Source organism: Lithobates pipiens, unplaced genomic scaffold, assembly GCF_037356315.1.
Source record: "Lithobates pipiens isolate NorthernLeopardFrog02 unplaced genomic scaffold, aLitPip1_a1.2 Scaffold_8, whole genome shotgun sequence".
NCBI lineage: Eukaryota > Metazoa > Chordata > Amphibia > Anura > Ranidae > Lithobates > Lithobates pipiens.
The window spans coordinates 651186197-651206929 of NW_027507903.1; the positions used below are offsets into that span (position 1 = coordinate 651186197).

The following is a 20733-nucleotide window of genomic DNA, read 5'->3' on the forward strand; positions in this document are numbered from 1 at the left end:
CCATCTTGGCATTTTATGGCCTTCAAAACTGTAATAGGTAGTGAGAAGTGAACTCAAAAATTTACGCCCTTAGAAAGCCTGAAGGCGGTGCTTGGTTTTCGGGGCCCCGTACGTGGGTAGGCTCCCAAAAAGTCCCACATATGTGGTATCCCCGTACTCAGGAGAAGCAGCAGAATTTAGTTTGGGGTGTCATTTCACATATGCCCATAGCATGTGTGAGCAATATATCATTTAGTGACAACTTTGTGTAAAAAAAAAAAAAAAATTTTTTTTTGTCATTATTCAATCGCTTGAGACAAAAAAATAAAATATTCAATGGGCTCAACATGCCACTTATCAATTTCCTTAGGGGGTCTACTTTCCAAAATGGGGTCATTTGGGGGGGTTTTGTACTGCCCTGCCATTTTAGCACCTCAAGAAATGAGATAGGCAGTCGTAAATGAAAAGCTGCGTAAATTCCAGAAAACGTACCTTAGTTTGTAGATGTGACAACTTTTGCGCAAACCAATAAATATACAGTTATTTACTTTTTTTTTACCAAAGACATGTGGCTGAATACATTTTGGCCTAAATGTATGACTAAAATTGAGTTTATTGGATTTTTCTAATAACAAAAATTAGAAAATATCATTTTTTTTCAAAATTTGCGGTCTTTTTACGTTTATATCGCAAAAAATAAAAATCGCAGAGGCAATCAAATACCATCAAAAGAAAGCTCTATTTGTGGGAAGAAAAGGACGCAAATTTTGTTTGGGTACAACATTGCATGACCGCGCAATTACCAGTTAAAGCAGCGCAGTGCCAAATTGTAAAAAGACCTCTGGTCATTGACCAGCAAAATGGTCCGGTCTGAAAGTGGTTAATGCTTTAATAGCCGCAAGCAGTTTTAAATGGCTTTTTTTCCTTTACAAATGTCATTTTGTGCAGGGACTGTTCTAAACATGGGAAACACATGCCACTTCACAGGCATACTTTAGACACCCCCCAAGTACGAAATTTAAAGTAATATTTCACTTTTTTTTCACTTTATGCATCATTAAAATGACTGCTCCAGAAAAAACTTCAATTTTTAAAACTTTTTTTTTGCATTGATACATGTCCTCTGGGGCAGGTCCCAGGTCCCCGGTCCCCAAACCCCTTTTTAGGACAATAACTTGCATATTGGCCGTTATAATTAACACTTTCGTTTTCGAACGTTCGAGTGCATTGTAATTAATAGGGTTCTAATGTTCGTGCAAACTTACGGTCAGTTCGCAGGTTCTGGTGCGAACCGAACCGGGGGGTGTTCGGCTCATCCCTATGCAGGACCCTATAAAGCTGTGCAAGACTAAAGACAAGGCTGGAGTACAGCTTGAAATCTGCAGATTGGACGCTCTGAGATCCTCCCATTCTAGAAGAACAACAAGTCCCAGCATATCCTGCAGCAATATTTTATTCAATAGTAGATTTGTTATGGCTGTAGTATGATGGAGAAGGAGAAAAGGCAGACAGCGATATCAGGTGTTCTCTGATGTCCATCAGTGCAGATCAGAAGATAATCTTCTTCTCACAGACATACGAGAAGTTCGGGGAACAGTGACCATCATTCCACTCATTACTCGATGGCCTTAACACAGCACAGTCTTCCCCTCCTCCGTAACCATGACCCATCCAATTATCAGGCTGACCCTCCTCCCAGAACCTGAAGGACAGAAGAGACAATAGTGATTAGGCAGAAAGTGAACAGAACTGGGACTTAAGAAATGCTTTAAAATTAGATTTTCAAATTGTGAGCCCAACAACTGTGATGGACTGCAAGAGAGCTGACCACATGCTACAATTTAATCGTACAATCCACTGAAGGTTAGATCTGTTGTGGCCAACCGCATGTGAGGAGTTATATTCCTCATCTCTAATTGGCCCTAATTGGCCATGTAAGGAATAGGGATGAGCCAATGGTTTGGCCTGGACCTAGGCTGTTAGAGTGTTTCGAAGAATGCCCAAACTTTTGGTGGGAGGTGAGCATCATCTATAGAAGTGGTATTTCTACCACTTCTATATATACCAGCTTCCTGCTGTCAGTGATTCCTAAAGAAGCAGGAAGTACTGACACCTGCTGTGTCCCTAGCAACCACCTCTGGCACATTACTTACATGGGCGGGAATTCCTGGGTACGTAAGAAAAGGAACTAGGATAGCAGCAACATCACTGCCCAAATATGGTCACTGGCCATATTTGGACAAAGGTGTCACTTCTTTCCCGACACCTAACTTATATAGCTGATGACAGCATGGAGAGCTGTTATTTGGTGAGCAGTACCATCAGGAATGGCCATATGCACTGGGTCAAGTTTTTAATTACGGTAATTTGGCAGTTGTTGGCCATCATGATTGATTATGGATTTACAATGACGGAATCTTTTTTTTTTTTTTGTATTTTGTTTTTTTGGAGGGGGTTTGTAAAAAAAAAAGACTTATTGGATGTCTTTAATTCTACTGTATGTACCCATTCACATGGATGGAGGCAGTATGGGTAGGCCCCGATATTTTTAACGGTGGCCTCTAGACTCTGATAAGCCCCACTAACCCATAGATCATGCATACATTAAGGCTTTCTGTATGAAAGAGTGTTGTAAAGCGCTAGGTTAATTTAAGTCTCAACAATGCACTTCTGCACAAGGATTCATGGATTAGCCACCTTTTCAGATCATTTTTCCAGATCTTAAATTTAGGAATGTGCGAGAAGGATTCTTAAATTTGAGGTTTCAGTGTCTTACTTTGGAGTGACCTCATAAGGAGTTCCATCCACCCATTTCCAGGTCCCATCCAAATCCGTTAGACCGAGCCACACAAATCTCTTGTTTGCAATCCCACGCAGAAAATTCTTAAGAAAGACAAAAGATAGAAGTTGTGTGAAGATTAATTAATATGCATACACACTTTTCTGCCAATTTGGTCACATGACAGTTAATCTACCAGTATATTTTTTTGGATCGGATAGGAATCTGAGGTACCAGGAGGAAACCAACCCAAAGAAACTCTGCTGCCCCTTTGTCATTGACTTATTTCGGCTACAGCTTTAATACCTGTGTAGCGGCAATAAACCTTGGCAAGGCGGCCTTAACTTTTGGGCTTACCGGTTACCTCCGCTTGGCTGGTTCTTCTACGTCTAGGGGTTCCCAGAGTTAGTACCCAACACTTTGGACGCTGACACCATGAAAGTCCTTTAGAAAAGGTTTTTATTTGCAGGGGTAACATCCAACAACACAGTCTCGTATGGGAACAGAGGGCAAGGGTGAAGAAACTCAGGCACCTTGAACCGCTAATATCAGAAAGTCTCTAGTACCACCCAGAGAGTAGCCACTCGCAGCTGGGCACTTCAAGGCTGAACAAATCTCTAGCCAGAGATTATGGCAGTCAGCACTTTGATCCAGAACTTGTAAAATCTTTGACCTTGAGTGACTGGTAACAGAAGTGAACAGGAACCTTTTTCCTCAGTACCTGAAACGTTCTCTGTTTCCTTGGCAGTACTGGAAAAAGCGTGAATTCATCAGTGTCCTTCACAACTCAGCAACCAAGCACTTCTCAGGATGCCAGCTTGTTGGGCCTCCTCCGAAGAGTCCTCCCCCGGTCACTTACATGAGCTGCGGTGCCCCTCCAAGCCGAGAGCACGCCCAGACGCCTTGAATCCTCCCTCAGTTACTGCGTCTCGGACCAGCCGGTTCCTAGACTCGGGAACAGATGGATCCCTACCCCAGACCAGGCGGGTCCACTGGGGCTAGCCAACCGAAGCATGTTGCGGAGTGACAAATGCTCCTGTGACCGGAACCCCTCGTGGGGCTACCCCAGTCCAGAATCAAGAACAGACCGCTAAGGCCTCACGAATGAACCTAGAACACGTGACTTCCACACCTTAAATACCCTTCCCCAAACTCCTCAGCGGGGCCCGGCGCACCCACTGATTGGCTCCGGGAAAGCTGATACCTAAAACGTCCAACCAAGCCTGGTTCTGAGCCTGTCATGTGCACCTAACTGTATACATGACCAGGAAGAACTCTAACACAGCCCAGCCAAACTGATGTCAAAGTTAAACCTACACATTTAACCCTCAGAACCCCTCTACTGTTCTGAGGCAAAAACTGAAAAAATTAGTACATGACAGACACTTTGTCCAAAGTGTCATCGCTACACCTGCATCTGAGAGTTCCTGTGCTCCAGCATCCACAACATCTCTATGGTATCCAGACTGTCATCTGACCATCCACAGTGTCCATACCTACCACAGGCACCTGCGCCACTCCTCATCCTGCTACACCCTGTCATTAACTCCAGGTTTTGGACAGGAGATGTAAGGGAAGCCCTCTCATCATTATAGCCTCTACCATGTACATTACAATGGCTGAATTGCACAGAGTTACATTGTAGGTCTAAAGGGCTAATTAGACAAATGTGACTTCCTAATAGGAATATGCATAAGATCTTTATGATATTTGGTGTCTAACAAATTGTAATTTCATGCTGATAAATTATATGTTGGTTGTCGGATTGTGAAATCTTGTCACATGTAAATATACATTTATTTAAGATACAGTAGTTGCCATTGAGGTTGCAAGAAAATATGTCTGCCCCCACAGCTCTGAGCTCTTACCATAGAGGCTATGAAAGAGTATGAAGAGTTATTTATGAGGGTCAACGACTCTGAAACATCAGATTGGACTTACTCTCCAAAAAATCAGATTCTGCAAAGAACCAAAGACCAGGTGGACTTTACTTAAAGTGGATGTAAACCCTCTCCTATACCCAGTGAAGTGAACAGGCTCAGATGATACACAGAGATGAAACAAATCCTCCTACGTAAGTTCTACATGTTTATCTGCTGTCTTTCCAGTTCTATATTCTTTAGAAAGTGCAGATTGTGTTACAAATCTTTCTTCCTGTTTCAGCAGAGGGAGGGGAATCTGGGCATACACTGTGTGTGAGCTGATTGGAGGAAAGGCACCCCCCCCCCCTCCACATAGGCAGAGGAACAATGAAACTTGCAAATCTGCAGTCTGAATAGACAATCGCTAATATATCTCGAAGCTCCCTCCATGACACAAATTTCAAGCTGCTTTTATCGCGTGTGTCGGAGAACTTGTCAGAAGTTCTCATGCTGATAACAGAGGAACAGAGCAGCAAAAAGACATGGCACTGAGGGCTTTGGAGAGAGATAAGTAAACACTACAGATATATGTGCCCAGGTCAGATTTCATGAATGGGGTTTACAACCATTTTAACCACTTTAGGACCGTTCCATTTACATATACTGTGGCAGGGCGGCCCCTAAGCGCCAAATCACGTACCTGTACGTGATTCCTAGGATGGACTCTGGGGGCGCACGCGTGTGCCGCTGGAGCCACGATCCCACTCTAATTGGACACAGCAGGAGCCACCTGCGATCGTTGAGGGGAGGCAGAGTGGCGGTCTGCCTATGTAAACAAGGCAGACCACCATTCTGTCAGAGAGGAAGAGAGAGATCTTGTGTTCCTGCTAATCAGGGACACAGATGCCTTTGTTCATCCAGTCAGTCCACCCCCCCCCCCCCACACAGTTAGAAATCACTCCCTAGGAGCACACTTAACCCTTTGATCGCCCCAATGTTAACCCCTTCCCTACCAGTGTCATTTATACAGTGACAGTGCATTTTTTAAGAGTTGGTGTCACTGGTCCCAAAAAAGTATCAGATTTGTCCACCACAATGGCGCAGTTCTGCTAAAAATTGCTGACCGCTGCCATTAATAGTAAAAACAAAACAAAATAAATAAAAAGTCCATAAATATATCCCATAGTTTGTGGATGCTGTAACTTTGCAAACCAATCAATATACTCTTTTTGATATTTTTCTTTACCAAAAATATGTAGCAGAATACAAATTCTCCTAAATTGATGAAGAAATTCGATTTTTTACTTTTTTTATTGGATGTGTTTTATAAGAGAAAGTAAAAAAATATATTTTATTTTTTTTTCAAAATTGTCGATCTTTTTTTTGTTTATAGTACAAAGTTTTTATTTATAGTTTGTGGATGCTGTAACTTTGGTGCAAACCAATCGATATATGCGTTTTGATATTTTTTTTTGTTTATAGTACAAAAAATAAAAACCACAGAGGTGATCAAATACCACCAAAAGAAAGCTCTATTTGTGGGGAAAAAAAGGATATCAATTTTAACTGTGTCGGATATCCATGCAATGGTCAGTTAAATCAACGCAGTGCCGTATCGCAAAAATGGCCTGGTCAGGAAGTTTAAAACCTTCCAGAGCTGAAGTGGTTAAGTATTTTTCCACTTTTAAACCTTTTATTTTACTGTTGTTTATGTCTATTTTTTTTAACATATTTTCTGTAAATATTTTAATAAATTATAAATATATATTTTACATTATTACCATTTAAATGTTGTACATTTTTCTGCACCTCTTTTCATTAAAGCAATGTTTAAAAATCAACTAAGGAGAAAAAAAGCCCTCGCTCATCAAAACAATCCCCATATTTCTATGCAAAATAATCAAAGCAAAATAAATAAAGTGATAAATAAACAATCAGGTAATAAAGGAAGCAGATAATACCTGAAAATGCACTCACAAAACTGTAAAAAAAATGTTTAAAAATCATGAAGCTGGACCACTGAATGCTCTAATTAGAAAGGAAATAACGTTGTCTCTGTGAAGAATCTATAGCAGTGTAAACTCTGTTAGGCCGCGTACACACGGGCGGACTGTTCGCTCAACTTTGTCCGCTGAACAGTGTTTCAGCGGACAGTCCGCCCGTGTGTGGGCTTTCAGCGGACAGTTTCAGCGGACAGTTTGACGGACAAAGTCTTTCGGAAATTCCGAAAAACTGTCCGCTGAAACTTTGTTTGAGCGAACAGTCCGCCCGTGTGTAGGCCACTTTCGAAATGAGCAAACTGTTCCCGCTCGGAGGAAAGTCTGCTCATTACGAGCGCGTCTCCAGGTAGGCGGGGCCCGCGACGGAGACGTCGCGGGCTCCGCCGCCTGGAATGGACTTAAAGGGAACCCCAACGCCGAAAAAAATCGGCGTGGGGGTCCCCCCAAAGTCCACAACAGACCCTTGTCCGAGCACGCTACCCGGCCGGCCAGGAAAGGGGGGCGAGCGAGCGCGCCCCCCCCTTCTGAGCCGTACCAGGCCGCGTGCCCTCAACATGGGGGGTGCCTTGGGGAAGGGGGGGGCGCGCGGCCCCCCCACCCCAAAGCACCTTGTCCCCATGTTGATGAGGACAAGGGCCTCTTCCCGACAACCCTGGCCGTTGGTTGTCGGGGTCTGCGGGCGGGGGGCTTATCGGAATCCGGGAGCCCCCTTTAATAAGGGGGCCCCCGGATACCGGCCCCCCACCCTATGTGAATGAGTATGGGGTACAATGTACCCCTACCCATTCACCTGTAAAATAAAAGTACCCAAAAAAAAACACAACACACGAGAAAAAATATTTTATTGCACAGCTCCGGGGGTCTTCCGTCTTCGGGGGTCTTCTCGCCGGACTCCTCCGCTATCTTCGTGTAGCTCTTTTGCTAGCGGAGGAGTCCGGCTTTCTTCCTCCCCGCCGCCGGCCTCTTCTCCCGACTTCGGGGGTCTTGTCCCCCTCTTCGGTTCTTCTGCCGGGCCACCGCGCCTTCTTGTAGCTCTTTTGCAGGCGGTGGCCCGGTCTTCTGTCGCCGCTGTCGCCGTCGCCGCCTTCCGTTCTTCTTCTTGTTCTTCTTGTTCTTCTTGTTCTTCTCCAGGAGATGTTGACACGATGCTCTCTCCGGCCACAATGCCAGAGCCGCCCTGCGCTGCCACTTATATAGTGACAATGGGGCGGTGTCACATGGTATATGTCACATGGGTTGGTCACATGGGTTGATGTCACATGGGGACTATGACATCGTAAGGGGGCGGGGTCACCATGTGACCAACCCATGTGACATATACCATGTGACACCGCCCCATTGTCACTATATAAGTGGCAGCGCAGGGCGGCTCTGGCATTGTGGCCGGAGAGAGCGTCGTGTCAACATCTCCTGGAGAAGAACAAGAAGAACAAGAAGAAGAAGAAGAACGGAAGGCGGCGACGGCGACAGCGGCGACAGAAGACCGGGCCACCGCCTGCAAAAGAGCTACAAGAAGGCGCGGTGGCCCGGCAGAAGAACCGAAGAGGGGGACAAGACCCCCGAAGTCGGGAGAAGAGGCCGGCGGCGGGGAGGAAGAAAGCCGGACTCCTCCGCTAGCAAAAGAGCTACACGAAGATAGCGGAGGAGTCCGGCGAGAAGACCCCCGAAGACGGAAGACCCCCGGAGCTGTGCAATAAAATATTTTTTCTCGTGTGTTGTGTTTTTTTTTGGGTACTTTTATTTTACAGGTGAATGGGTAGGGGTACATTGTACCCCATACTCATTCACATAGGGTGGGGGGCCGGTATCCGGGGGCCCCCTTATTAAAGGGGGCTCCCGGATTCCGATAAGCCCAACGCCCGCAGACCCCGACAACCAACGGCCAGGGTTGTCGGGAAGAGGCCCTTGTCCTCATCAACATGGGGACAAGGTGCTTTGGGGTGGGGGGCCGCGCGGCCCCCCCTTCCCCAAGGCACCCCCCATGTTGAGGGCACGCGGCCTGGTACGGCTCAGGAGGGGGGGGCGCGCTCGCTCGCCCCCCTTTCCTGGCCGGCCGGGTAGCGTGCTCGGACAAGGGTCTGTTGTGGACTTTGGGGGAACCCCCACGCCGATTTTTTTTCGGCGTTGGGTGTCCCTTTAAGTCCATTCCAGGCGGCGGTGCCCGCGACGTCTCCTTCGCGGGCCCCGCCTACCTGTACACGCGCTCGAAATGGGCGGACTTGCCTCCGCCTTACGTGGGCGAGTCCGTTCATTTCAAAAGTTGAGCGAACTGTTTGGCAAACAGTTCGCTGAAACAGTCCGCTCAAAAAGTGCCGTGTGTGGGCAAGTCCGCTCATGCAAATTTTGAGCGGACTGTTGCGGCAACTGTTTGACGAACAAAGTTTCAGCGAACAGTCCCCGCGTGTGTACGCGGCCTTACATTCCTGTCTGGATGAGGCAGCAAGTGATAAATACTTCTTTTCTTTTAGATGTCAGAGTTGCGCCAACAGATTATTTAAAAGGTGCAGGTTTCTGTTAAAGCACATAGCGGTGTGTGAGCAAAGGTTTAATTATTCAGTTAACCTGCCCCAGTCATAATCACCGTCAGTCTGCCAGTGCTTAACCACTTCCCGACCAGCGCACGACGATGTACGTCGACAGAATGGCACGGGCAGGCATATTGGCGTACAGGTACGTCCAATATTCAATGCCGCCCTGCCATCGGGAGCGCGCCACCAGCGTCGTGCTCCCGCGCTGGTCGGGACCCCCGTGAGTCCGGTCGTGGGACCCGCGGACTCGATCGCCGCGGGCATCCCTGCGATCGTCTCACGGAGCGGCCGAATGGAGGAAATGCTGTGTAAACAACATTTCTCCATTCTGCCTAGCAAATAGTGACGCTGATCTCTGCTCTATGTGATTGGAGCAGAGATCAGTGTTCACTAAATGAAAGCCCAACCCCCGCACAGTTAGTAACACACCCCTAGGAACACTTAACCCCTACACTGCCACCCACTGGTTAACCCCTTCACTGCCAGTGTCATTTACACAGGAATCACTGCATTTGTATAGCAGTGATTACTGTATAAATGACAATGGTCCCAAAAATGTGTCAAAAATGTCCGATGGGTCCCCCACAATGTCGCAGTCACAATAAAAATCGCTGATCGCCGCCATTACTAGTAAAAAAAAAAAAATAATAAAAAATTATTAATAAAAATGCTATAAAACTATCCCTATTTTGTAAACGCTATAACTTTTGCGCAAAGCAGTCAATAATCGCTTATTGCGATTTTTTTTTACCAAAAATATGTAGAAGAATACGTATCGGCCTAAACTGAGGGAAAAAATTTTTTTTTATATATTTTTGGGGGATATTTATTATAACAAAAAGTGAAAAATAATGTGTTTTTTTCAAAATTGTCGCTCTATTTTTGTTTATAGCGCAAAAAATAAAAACCGCAGGGGTGATCAAATACCACCAAAAGAAAGCTCTATTTGTGGGAAAAAAAGGACGTCAATTTTGTTTGGGAGCCACGTCGCACGGCCGCGCAATTGTCATTTAAAGCGACGCAGTGCCGAATCGCAAAAAGTGGTCTGGTCTTTGACCAGCAAAATGGTCCGGTCTGCAAGTGGTTAAATTGTTGTCTTGCAAACTGGAAAATCTCTTGACAGGGTGAGGCTGTGAGCATAATAATCAAATACTGCTGGCAGTGATGTGATCTGACAGTGGAACTATCACAGTTGGACGTGTCTATCTGTTCAGCATTCATACCATCTCTCCCTCGCTATTAATGACTATCAGGTGGGCCTCCCTCTCCTCACAGTCTTTCTTGGAGACGTTCCATGGTCGTGAGTTTGAAGAGAAGTAGTAACAGCTGATTCCATACCGCATCCATCCCTTACTGCATAATGGATCAGAAGAGTCTGAGGGAGCAAGAAAGAGGATTATGATGAGGGTCATGCTAGATTGTCATGGTTATTATCGGACCATTCAGCCAAGATGGTAAAATCATAATAAAAGGAAATCACAGATAAAAGACATCACATCCCCGAGTCATACCCCGGAGTCTTATATGTCTCAGAAATTCCATCAATGAGATCTCCCTGTCGGAATTCTTGGCTCTGTTCCTGCACACCGGAAGTTTTGTGTCTCCACCCAACTTTATGTGTCACAACTTTTCTTACATTCTCCATGATATAAAATACATACAAATTCCATCAGAAATACTAGGGGACCATTAAAATGGGCACAGCAGGAAGACTTCGGAACTCAGAGCAGGAATAGTGGGACTCCCCTATAATGATTATTGCAGGTCTACATACTAATAAACTCAACACAGTGATGGTGGGAATTTCTCATAATGCACAAAGCAGGTTTACACATCTGGGAATTAACTGCAGCAGTGGTGGGTACTCCCTTTATAATGGGCAAATCAGTTGCTCAGACCCAGGAACTCAGAAAAGGGTATAGCAGAGCGTCAAAGAGAGCCGGGAAAAGTCCTGTTCGGGGTTTATACGTCTCCCAGGCTCCTTTAATACGCATTCAGGGATTTCTGATCCATGGTCCAGTTTGGATCTTGGTCCTCTTCCCCCGGGCCAATTTAAACTCCCCTGAGGCAGACAGCCAATGCTCTTGGCCTGGGAACCTCAGAGATCTTCTGTCTAGTAGAGCAAAAAGGTTGGTAAAAGCTATTAGCATGTGGAAGATGACAAGCTGTAGGCTTTCTCGGCCTGGTAGTTAGGACCTGTATAATTGTATAATTAGTGCCGAGACATGGCTAGGCCTTTGTTTGGATATTTTTGTTCCTGTTTGTTTTTTTTGGAACACTGTACAGCACTTGTATATATCACAAATAAACACTGCACTGTTTGTCACTACCTCACTGGATTTGGTATCTGTGCCTAAAAGACTGCCCATCCCAGGGAGCTTTGTACCCGATACCTGTACCCCAGGTTATAAGGGATAGTGGAAACCCCTTACAATGGACAGAGCAGGAGTACAGGCCTGGCAATCCTGGCATACATGGCCTGGGATGGTGGGAACTCCTCTGTCTGGGCACAGCAGGCATGCATATCCTGGAACTCAGTACAGGGATGTGGGATCCCTCACAATGGGAACAGCTGATGTGCAGACACGTAAACTCATATTGGGCACTGCTTGTGTTTAGAGCTGGTAAGTAAGCGCGGGTTTGGTGGAAACTCCATATAATTAGAGCATCAACTGTACAGACCCAGGAACGGGGTTGGTGGGAGCCCTCCCTAGTGGCAGCATCAGGTATTGCAAGTGGAGAACTCCAGTGCAGGGATTTAAATAAGAGATTGAAGAAATGTTAGGGGGGGTTTATTCTGAAGCTTGTGTTTTTGAGCCACATGTGGCCTTCTCCTACATTCTTTGTGGCATAAATTTACTCCTAGAATTTAAAGAAATTGAGACTATCCTTATTGCACTCTGTTGAAATAAAGCTACATTTTATTATGTATGGATGTAGTCCGTGGCAGCCTGCTGTGTTTTGTTTAAATTCCCTGAGGAGCATTGACCTGTAGGACATCAACTGTCGCTCTCTTATTTAAGGAGTCCTGTGTAAAGTTGGTCTTATACAGTTAGATTGACATTTGAATGTATGTATATAATTACATTAGAATGGTCTTTCTTGCCATCACTTCTAATCTAATTTTGTTTAAAAAAAAAAAAATGTATCCATATCTGCTACAACAAATACCATATTCCGTTTTAAATTTTTCCATCATGCTTATTCAAATTTTCTACAACACACATCAGTTTTATCCCACTAACCATTAAGTGGGACAATGAATGTCCAAAAAAACGAACCCTTTCAAGCACGATTTGACCAGTGTTTTGTCAAACAGGAAACTCCAGGTGAGCTTTTTATCAGTGGATTGACCTAGCTTTGACCAAACATGTTCTAGAAGACTTTTAATCAGAAAGCACCAGGTGATTTGTTTTCATCAGTAGATTGGACTAAACATGAAGGCAACCCTAGGTGAGCTTTCAGCAGGGGATTGGACTTAGCTTTAACTAAACATGGAGGTGATGTTCGGGAAGGTCCTTCATCTGGTCAAACCCAGATTAATTTTTATCAGTGGCTTGGACCTAGCTTTGACCAAACATGGAGGCAATGTTCTGGAATGGCCCTCAATCAGCTTAACCTAGATTTGCTTTAATCAGTGGATTGGACCTATCTTTGATTAAACAAGGAGGCAATGTTCTGGAAGGTCTTCTTCTCTCTCTTTTTTTTTTTCTATACTCTCCTTGAGGTTGAGAGACCTGGAGCCCAGGCCTAGAGGTTAATTTACCCGTGTCTGAAGACTGCGTGATCCTCTTTTATGTAGGCATCCAAAAACCTGAGACCGCTGCTGGGTGCTGTAGGCATCTTGGACCGTGATGTCAGCAGCCCCATGAGAATCATTCTAGTGACACTCTAAAGTATTCTCCTTTGCTTCTCCCCCAGCAACTATATAAAAGGCTCTAAGGGAAGTGGGGAAAGGGATGATTGAATTATGCCCACACAGACAGTATATGGACACTCCTAGAAGAGGAGAGGGCTTTGATGATGTGCAAGAAGGGAGGGGGGGATGTGCTAGTTAATGTACTAGTTGATTTTTCTGGCAAGTACAAAGGTACATTTTAAGTGAGTAAAAGTATTTATGGAAAAAAAAAGGAAGGAAGCTTTTAAAAGTCCCACTTTTTTTTTTTTTCTGTGCTTTTACCTGCTATATATATATATATATATATATATATATATATATATATATATATATATATATATATATATATATATATGTGTGTGTGTGTGTATATGTGTATGTGTATATATATATATATATGTGTGTGTGTGTGTGTGTGTGTGTGTGTGTGTATATATATATATATATATATATATATATATATATATATATATATATATATGTGTGTGTGTGTGTGTGTGTGTATATATATATATGTGTGTGTGTATATATATATATATTTGTTTTTTTTTTGTTTGTTTTTTTATTGATAAAACGGTCTCTTTAATTTAAGAACCCAGAAATGTAGCTGGAACTCTCACTTAGAGGAGGCTCAGCTTCCTTTTACACTGGAGTTACAGAACAACCCCCCTGATGCAGGGCTCCACATATCATTTTGAGGTGAAATATTTTAGGAAATGTCCCTTTTTGTGGTGTACAACATACAATTATAACTATAATATAAATTATCAGTGCTTTTATATGTATCTGGAATTACATAGGTATAGCTCTCAGTAGATCATTTGTAGGCCCTTGAAGAATTTTTGGATGAAATAATTTAGGATAAACTTACTTTTCATGTTCTGGAGATCTTCTGCCACTTTCCCCAACAACTCCATAATCCTCTGATTGTCCCTGGAATAATAATCTGAAATACACAGAAGAGGAAAGGGCTTACTTCCTTTATACCAGAGGTCTCTAAACTATGGCCCGCCGCAAGATTTTATCTGGCCCGTAGCTAGGGTTTGCGGTCCCTCACGTGCCTACAGTCTTCATTTCTCCCCAACATCCACCCATCCTGATCCCTAGCACGGGTTCTCTCGGCTGCACTGGACTGCAGTTGCTAAGACTGCTGGTGTCCTAACAACCAATCATATGCTAGTATTCACAGCAGGACCACACTTCTTCCATGTAGACCCGCTCCCCCTGCCACTACAGCCACACTCCTGGCCCTCTAGGCTCCCAGCCACACTGTAAGCATGTGAGATAAGGGTGGACTCCCATGTACGGGAGACTGATGGTCATCTTGATGTATAGAAGGACTCCAGTGGGGACCCTTATGTAAGAGGGAATTCTGATGGAAAAGGGACTATAATGGAAACTCTTTTTTAATTTATTTTTTATGCTTGCGGCGTGTGAAACACACCCAAAAACTCCACCTGTTGCCAAAAAGAGTGCAATGGGTGTTACACTGCTCCTCTCTAGGAAGGACCTTACCCTGATCCCCCGGGGTCTCCAGGCGGGGACTGAGGTACTTCACTGGGTCCATCTGGCCAAAACCAGACAGACCCCCTTTCTCTGGAAGGTCTGCCGACCCAGACCCACCCAAGTACTCCAAAGGGAGACCCCATGAGAAAGGGCAAACCAAGCCAGAAGGCCATGTCTACCCTCTCCCAAGACTTTCAGGATAGGCCCGAGGACCCACACCCTACTCATCACACTGTGATAAATGGCAACATCAAACAAACAATACAAAAAGTGACAAACACGGGGGTAAAATAAATAGGAAAGTGGGGAGAAGGAAGTGGGAGAAGTGAAAGAGAGGCCATTGTGAAGTACAAGGACTGGCCTTTCAGCCAGGAATAAAAAAATTCCTCTGGTCCTAGCCAAAAGGCTCGGCTGAACTCTGGTGTATGGGGAAAATCTGATACTCTGATGGGGACTCTAATATAAGGGATGATGTAAAGGGGACTCTGATGGGACTCCAATTTATTGGGGGACACTTATGGAGACCCTGATGTATGGAGAGAATGTGATGTAAGGCTGGACTTTGGAGATTGTAAACCACGTTTCGGAGTACCATGTTGAGGAGATGGGGCTTTTTCAGGCATGGTATATCCTAAACAGGTGTGCTTGGTTTCATTTTGAATCGAAATTCTGACACTTTTTTTTGTTATTTGGAAATTTGAATGTATCTGACCTTTTCTGATACAAAGGAAGGGATTACGCAACAAGAACAAGATGTTTCTGCAAACTTCACACCTCCCATACTTTGTAAGCCTGCTTTTGGACCTTGCTAGAACTGAACCCAGATGTCTTTGGCTTATCACTAACAGGGGCGAGTGTAGTTTAACCGCTTGCCTGCCAGTGCACGACAATATACATCGGCACAATGGCACAGCTTCGCAAATGGGTGTACATGTACGTCCCCTTTAAGACACGGCATTGTGGGCAGGCGTGCACTGACAACGGGACGCAAGCCCACCCACTGCGTGCTTTTGTGACCATGCCCGTGGGACCGGTGGACCCGATGTCCACCAGTGTTCCGTGATCATGTCATGGAGCGGCAGAACGGAGAGATGCCTAAATAAATAAGGCATTTCCCTGTTCTGCCTTGTGACATGACAGAGATCTACTGCTCCTGTCATCGGGAGAATTAATTGCTGTCATGTTCTACGTAGCCCACCCCCCCCCCCCCACACAGTTAGAATCACTCTCTAGGACACACTTAACCCCTTGATCGCCCCCCCCCGTGTTTAACCCCTTCCCTGCCAGTGTCATTTACACAATAATCAGTGCAATTTTATAGCACTGATCGCTGTATAAATTATTAATGGTCCCAAAATAGTGTTAAAGTGTCCAATGTGTCCGGCATAATGTTGCAGTCGTGATAAAAATCTCAGATCGCCGCCATTACTAATAATAAAAATTCCATAAAACTATCCCCTATTTTGTAGACGCTATAACTTTTTTGTGCAAACCAATCAATATACGCTTATTGCAATTTTACCAAAAATATGTAGAAGAAAACATACTGGCCTAAATTGAGGAAAACATGTGTTGTTGTTTTTTTTTTTTTTTTTTTTTTTTTTATATATATATTTTTGGGGGGATATTTATTATAACAAAAAGTAAAAAATATTGCATTTTTTTCAAAATTGTCGCTCTTTTTTTGTTTTATAGCGCAAAAATAAAAACTGCAGATGTGATTAAATACCATCAATAGAGAAAGCTCTATTTGTGGAGAAAAAAAAAGACGTAAATTTCGTTTGGGTATATCGTCGAACGACTGCGCAATTGTCACTTAAAGTGACGCAGTGCCGAATCGCAAAATGTGCTCTGGTCAGGAAGGGGGTAAATTCTTCCGGGGCTGAAGTGGTTAAGAATATGCCGCTATCCATTAAGGAGAATCCCCAATACATGGAGGCAATGACCAGAGATCCCAATCTTCTACATGCTTCAGAAAAAACTCCCCCATTCTTTGTGGGTCCATGAATAGGCACTGGATACAGAAGGTGATTAGAATATATAGATAACAGCTATCAAAACGTTGCTAATATACATTGAGCAGTACATAATTACCCATGATTAGATCTGTTAAATTATGCTTCATGTCAGAATCTGAGAAAGAGAGGAAAACCGATATCAATTAGCATATTCAGGTTTATCATTATACCCCCCCCCCGTACTCCACATACATTCATTCAAGACACACCCACTACCCCCCTGTAGGCGGGTGCCTAATTATGGAGAACCTACTTTGTCAAGTTCTCCCTAATGTTGTATTTCTGCACTGTTTTTACTGAGCAGGTATGGTTAGTGGACTTTATCTATTAAGCTGCCTAGAAGTCAGGAGGGGGTTAAGATGCCCGCTCTCAAGTGTTGTGCCATGGCTCTGCCCCCTTATGGAGCTCTGTAAATAGTATACAAGAGGAGGCAACCTATCAGAATCTTTTTGATGGGGAATTGCAAGGAGGACTGCAGACACATGTACTGTATGTCTGCTATAACTTTTGCCCCCCCCCCTTTGGTGGGTAACCAGTTGGAGTACCATAGACGGGCTCATGGTCTTTACTCAAAGAACTTTGCTCTATGTGAAGGTATGAACTGGGGCAGCCTGAAGTTGGGATGAACTAGAGTTGTGTATGGAAGAATCTGTGAGCCCTTGTACACACGGTCGGACATTCTGACAACCAAATCCGTTGGATTTTGTCCGACGGATTTTGTCTGAAACTGTTGCATACACACGGTCGGACAAAGTTGTCGGAAAATCCGATTGTACATAACGTGAGGACGTTATTTCGTTACGACGGGACTACGTTCAGGCTAGTAGCCAATAGCTTTGGTCTAGGAATTTGATTTGAGCATGCGTGGCACTTTGTCCGATCGGAGTAGGCTACACATGATCGGAGTATGTCCGATAGGAGCATTTTGTTGGAAAATTTTACGGACAAGTTGGAAAACTTGGTCCGTCGGATATTGCGATGGAAACAGTCCGATGGAGACCACACACAGTCACAATATTCGACAAAACGGTCCGATAGGACACATTCCGTTGGAATCTCCGACCGTGTGTAGGCTGAGACTGATGTTTATATTGCTCTGTAACTGCACAAGTTTCCAGCAAATGTTCTAAAGTTCTAAGAAAGTGTATGACCTGATGCTCATTCAAAACAAGTGCATGCATGGCATATCAAAATAACAGGGCTTAGGATGGGGATGTAGAGAATTTGGTGTGAACACATTACAACGATTTTGCCTGCAGTGGAGTGGAGAAGGTGATATTGCAGCTGTCAAGGGTAACTGGAGTAATGTTGGGTGATAAAGTAGCCAGTCAGAAGGAAGTGGTGGTGACCTGGCTTGGGTGACAGAAGTTCCTTGTGGTGAGGGAGTTTGTGAGTTTAACCCCCTACCTAGCGAATAATGCCCCACATCCAGGGAATGATATTGCCATACAGGGTACTTCGTGTACCCAGCCTGGAGGTCAGAGAAAACGCAGAGGAAAGGAGGGCCCTTGGGAGTAGAGAAGCTTGGGAACATGTGAAGAGATGATCTTTGTATGTGTTGGGGAGAAGCCTCAAAGTGGGAGTGAGGTGACATGTCAGGCTGTGCTCATGAGTGGGTTACAGGCTCCCCGTTACCCACTCAGAAATTCAGCATCCATTGGGAGAAGTCAGCTACAGTTAAAGTGAAGTGTGGGTCACTAAGAAGTGTGACGTACACAAAGGGTTTACTGTGCAAGCCGGACATGCTTGATTCTAAATTAGAGTGCAGCCATAAGACTGTTTTCCAGTAACCAAGGCCTGTTCTTTAGTAAATGCCAGGAGCGCATTAAGCCCTGCCCACAACTCTACCCACCCTAATCGGGGGTCACACTCTTCTACTAAAGAGAAGGGTCAAGCAGTCTGAACTCTGATTTTAGGGACTTATGCCACGTACACACGATCAGAATTCTCGTCTGAAAAGCCTTGGATGGTTTTTCCGATGGAATTCCGCTCAAGCTTGTGTCAAGAACGTGATGACGTACAACACTACGACAAGCCAAAAAAATGAAGTTCAATGCTTCCGAGCATGCATTAGAATTTTGCACGTCGGAACTGCCACAGATGATCGGAATATCCGATAGAAACTTTTTCCATCTGAAAATTTGAGAATATGCTTTCAATCTTTTGCTGGCTTAAATTCCGATAGAGCTTACACACGGTCACATTTTGCGATGAAAAGCTCTCATCGGTCTTTTGCTGGCCGAATTTCTAATTGTGTGTACATGACATCAGTCATGTGACCATAGTGTGATTTTGGAGAAGCGAACATGATTGTTACCATTTATGATCACCATGGAACATAGTGGACTGGGCAGTGGAAATCTTATCTGATAATAGCTCAGTTTTAAAGCCTAACGTCAGTTTAATAAAATACACTGCTGAGGACAAAAACAGACCCGTCAAGTTGGGGACTCATGATGTCAGGATCCACCTACTGCTGATGAAAGGAGAGGACCTGTGATGTAATGGGCCCATGATGTCAGGATACTCCCACTGCTGAGGAGAGAAGACGGACCATGACATCTGGGCCCACTCAGTGCTGAGGGCAAAAGAGGGCCCCTGATGTCCTGTGGCCAGACAGGAAACCTGACCTGCCAGGTTTGGATGGTGTGGTGGCTTCAGTATGTGCAACTCTGTCTCCACCCATGTGTAAGTGTTTGCCTATTGCACTGCAGTATTGTAATAAACCTGTTTTGGCGGTGTAACACTATGCCTCCTCCTCCTCCGGAATTATGTATGTAGGATCTCCTTCCACTACATCCTCCTCCACAGAATTATGTATGGAGGATCTCCTTCCACTACATCCTCCTCCACAGAATTATGTATGTAGGATCTCTTTCCACTACCTCCTCCTCCACAGAATTATGTATGCAGGATCTCCTTCCACTACCTCCTCCTCCACAGAATTATGTATGGAGGATCTCCTTCTACTACCTCCTCCTCCACATAATTATGTATGCAGGATCTCCTTCCACTACCTCCTCCTCCACAGAATTATGTATGGAGGATCTCCTTCTACTACCTCCTCCTCCACAGAATTATGTATGAAGGATCTCCTTCCACTACCTCCTCCTCCACAGAATTATGTATGCAGGATCTCCTTCCACTACCTCCTCCTCCACAGAATTATGTATGCAGGATCTCCTTCCACTACCTCCTCCTCCACAGAATTATGTATGGAGGATCTCCTTCCACTACATCCTCCTCCACAGAATTATGTATGTAGGATCTCCTTCCACAACCTCCTCCTCCACAGAATTATGTATGCAGGATCTCCTTCCACTACCTCCTCCTCCACAGAATTATGTATGCAGGATCTCCTTCCATTACCTCCTCCTCTACAGAATTATGTATGCAGGATCTCCTTCCACTACCTCCTCCTCCACAGGATTATGTATGTAGGATCTCCTTCCACTATCTCCTCCTCCACAGAATTATGTATGTAGGATCTCCTTCCACTATCTCCTCCTCCACAGAATTATGTATGGAGGATCTCCTTCTACTACCTCCTCCTCTACAGAATTATGTATGCAGGATCTCCTTCCACTACCTCCTCCTCCACAGAATTATGTATGGATGATCTCCTTCCACTACCTCCTCCTCCACAGAATTATGTATGCAGGATCTCCTTCCACTACCTCCTCCTCCACAGAATTATGTATGGATGATCTCCTTCCACTACCTCCTCCTCCACAGAATTATGTATGCAGGATCTCCTTCCACTACCTCCTCCTCTACAGAATTATGTATGCAGGATCTCCTTCCACTACCTCCTCCTCCACAGAATTATGTATGGAGGATCTCCTTCCACTACCTCCTCCTCCACAGAATTATGTATGCAGGATGTCCTTCCACTACCTCCTCCTCCACAGAATTATGTATGCAGTATCTCCTTCCACTACCTCCTCCTCCACAGAATTATGTATGCAGGATCTCCTTCCACTACCTTCTCCTCCACAGAATTATGTATGCAGGATCTCCTTCCACTACCTCCTCCTCCATAGAATTATGTATGGAGGATCTCCTTCTACTACCTCCTCCTCCGCAGAATTACGTATGCAGGATCTCCTTCCGCTACCTCCTCCTCCACAGAATTATGTATGCAGGGTCATGTCTTCTGCTAT

General features: G+C 44.6%; 1 protein-coding gene across 1 annotated transcript in view; it reads right to left on the minus strand.

The window, feature by feature from the left end:
* Positions 1 to 1414: 1414 nt before the first annotated feature.
* The window catches only part of LOC143964197 (C-type lectin domain family 10 member A-like), a 47213-nt gene continuing 27894 nt past the window's right edge, over positions 1415 to 20733 (minus strand). Inside the window, exons 5-9 of the mRNA XM_077473901.1 lie at positions 16647 to 16685; positions 13918 to 13992; positions 10372 to 10523; positions 2756 to 2862; positions 1415 to 1681 (exon numbers count right to left, since the gene is read on the minus strand). Coding sequence (XP_077330027.1) covers positions 1528 to 1681; positions 2756 to 2862; positions 10372 to 10523; positions 13918 to 13992; positions 16647 to 16685 — 527 coding nt within the window. The 3' untranslated portion in view covers positions 1415 to 1527. The remainder of the gene's footprint in view (positions 1682 to 2755; positions 2863 to 10371; positions 10524 to 13917; positions 13993 to 16646; positions 16686 to 20733) is intronic.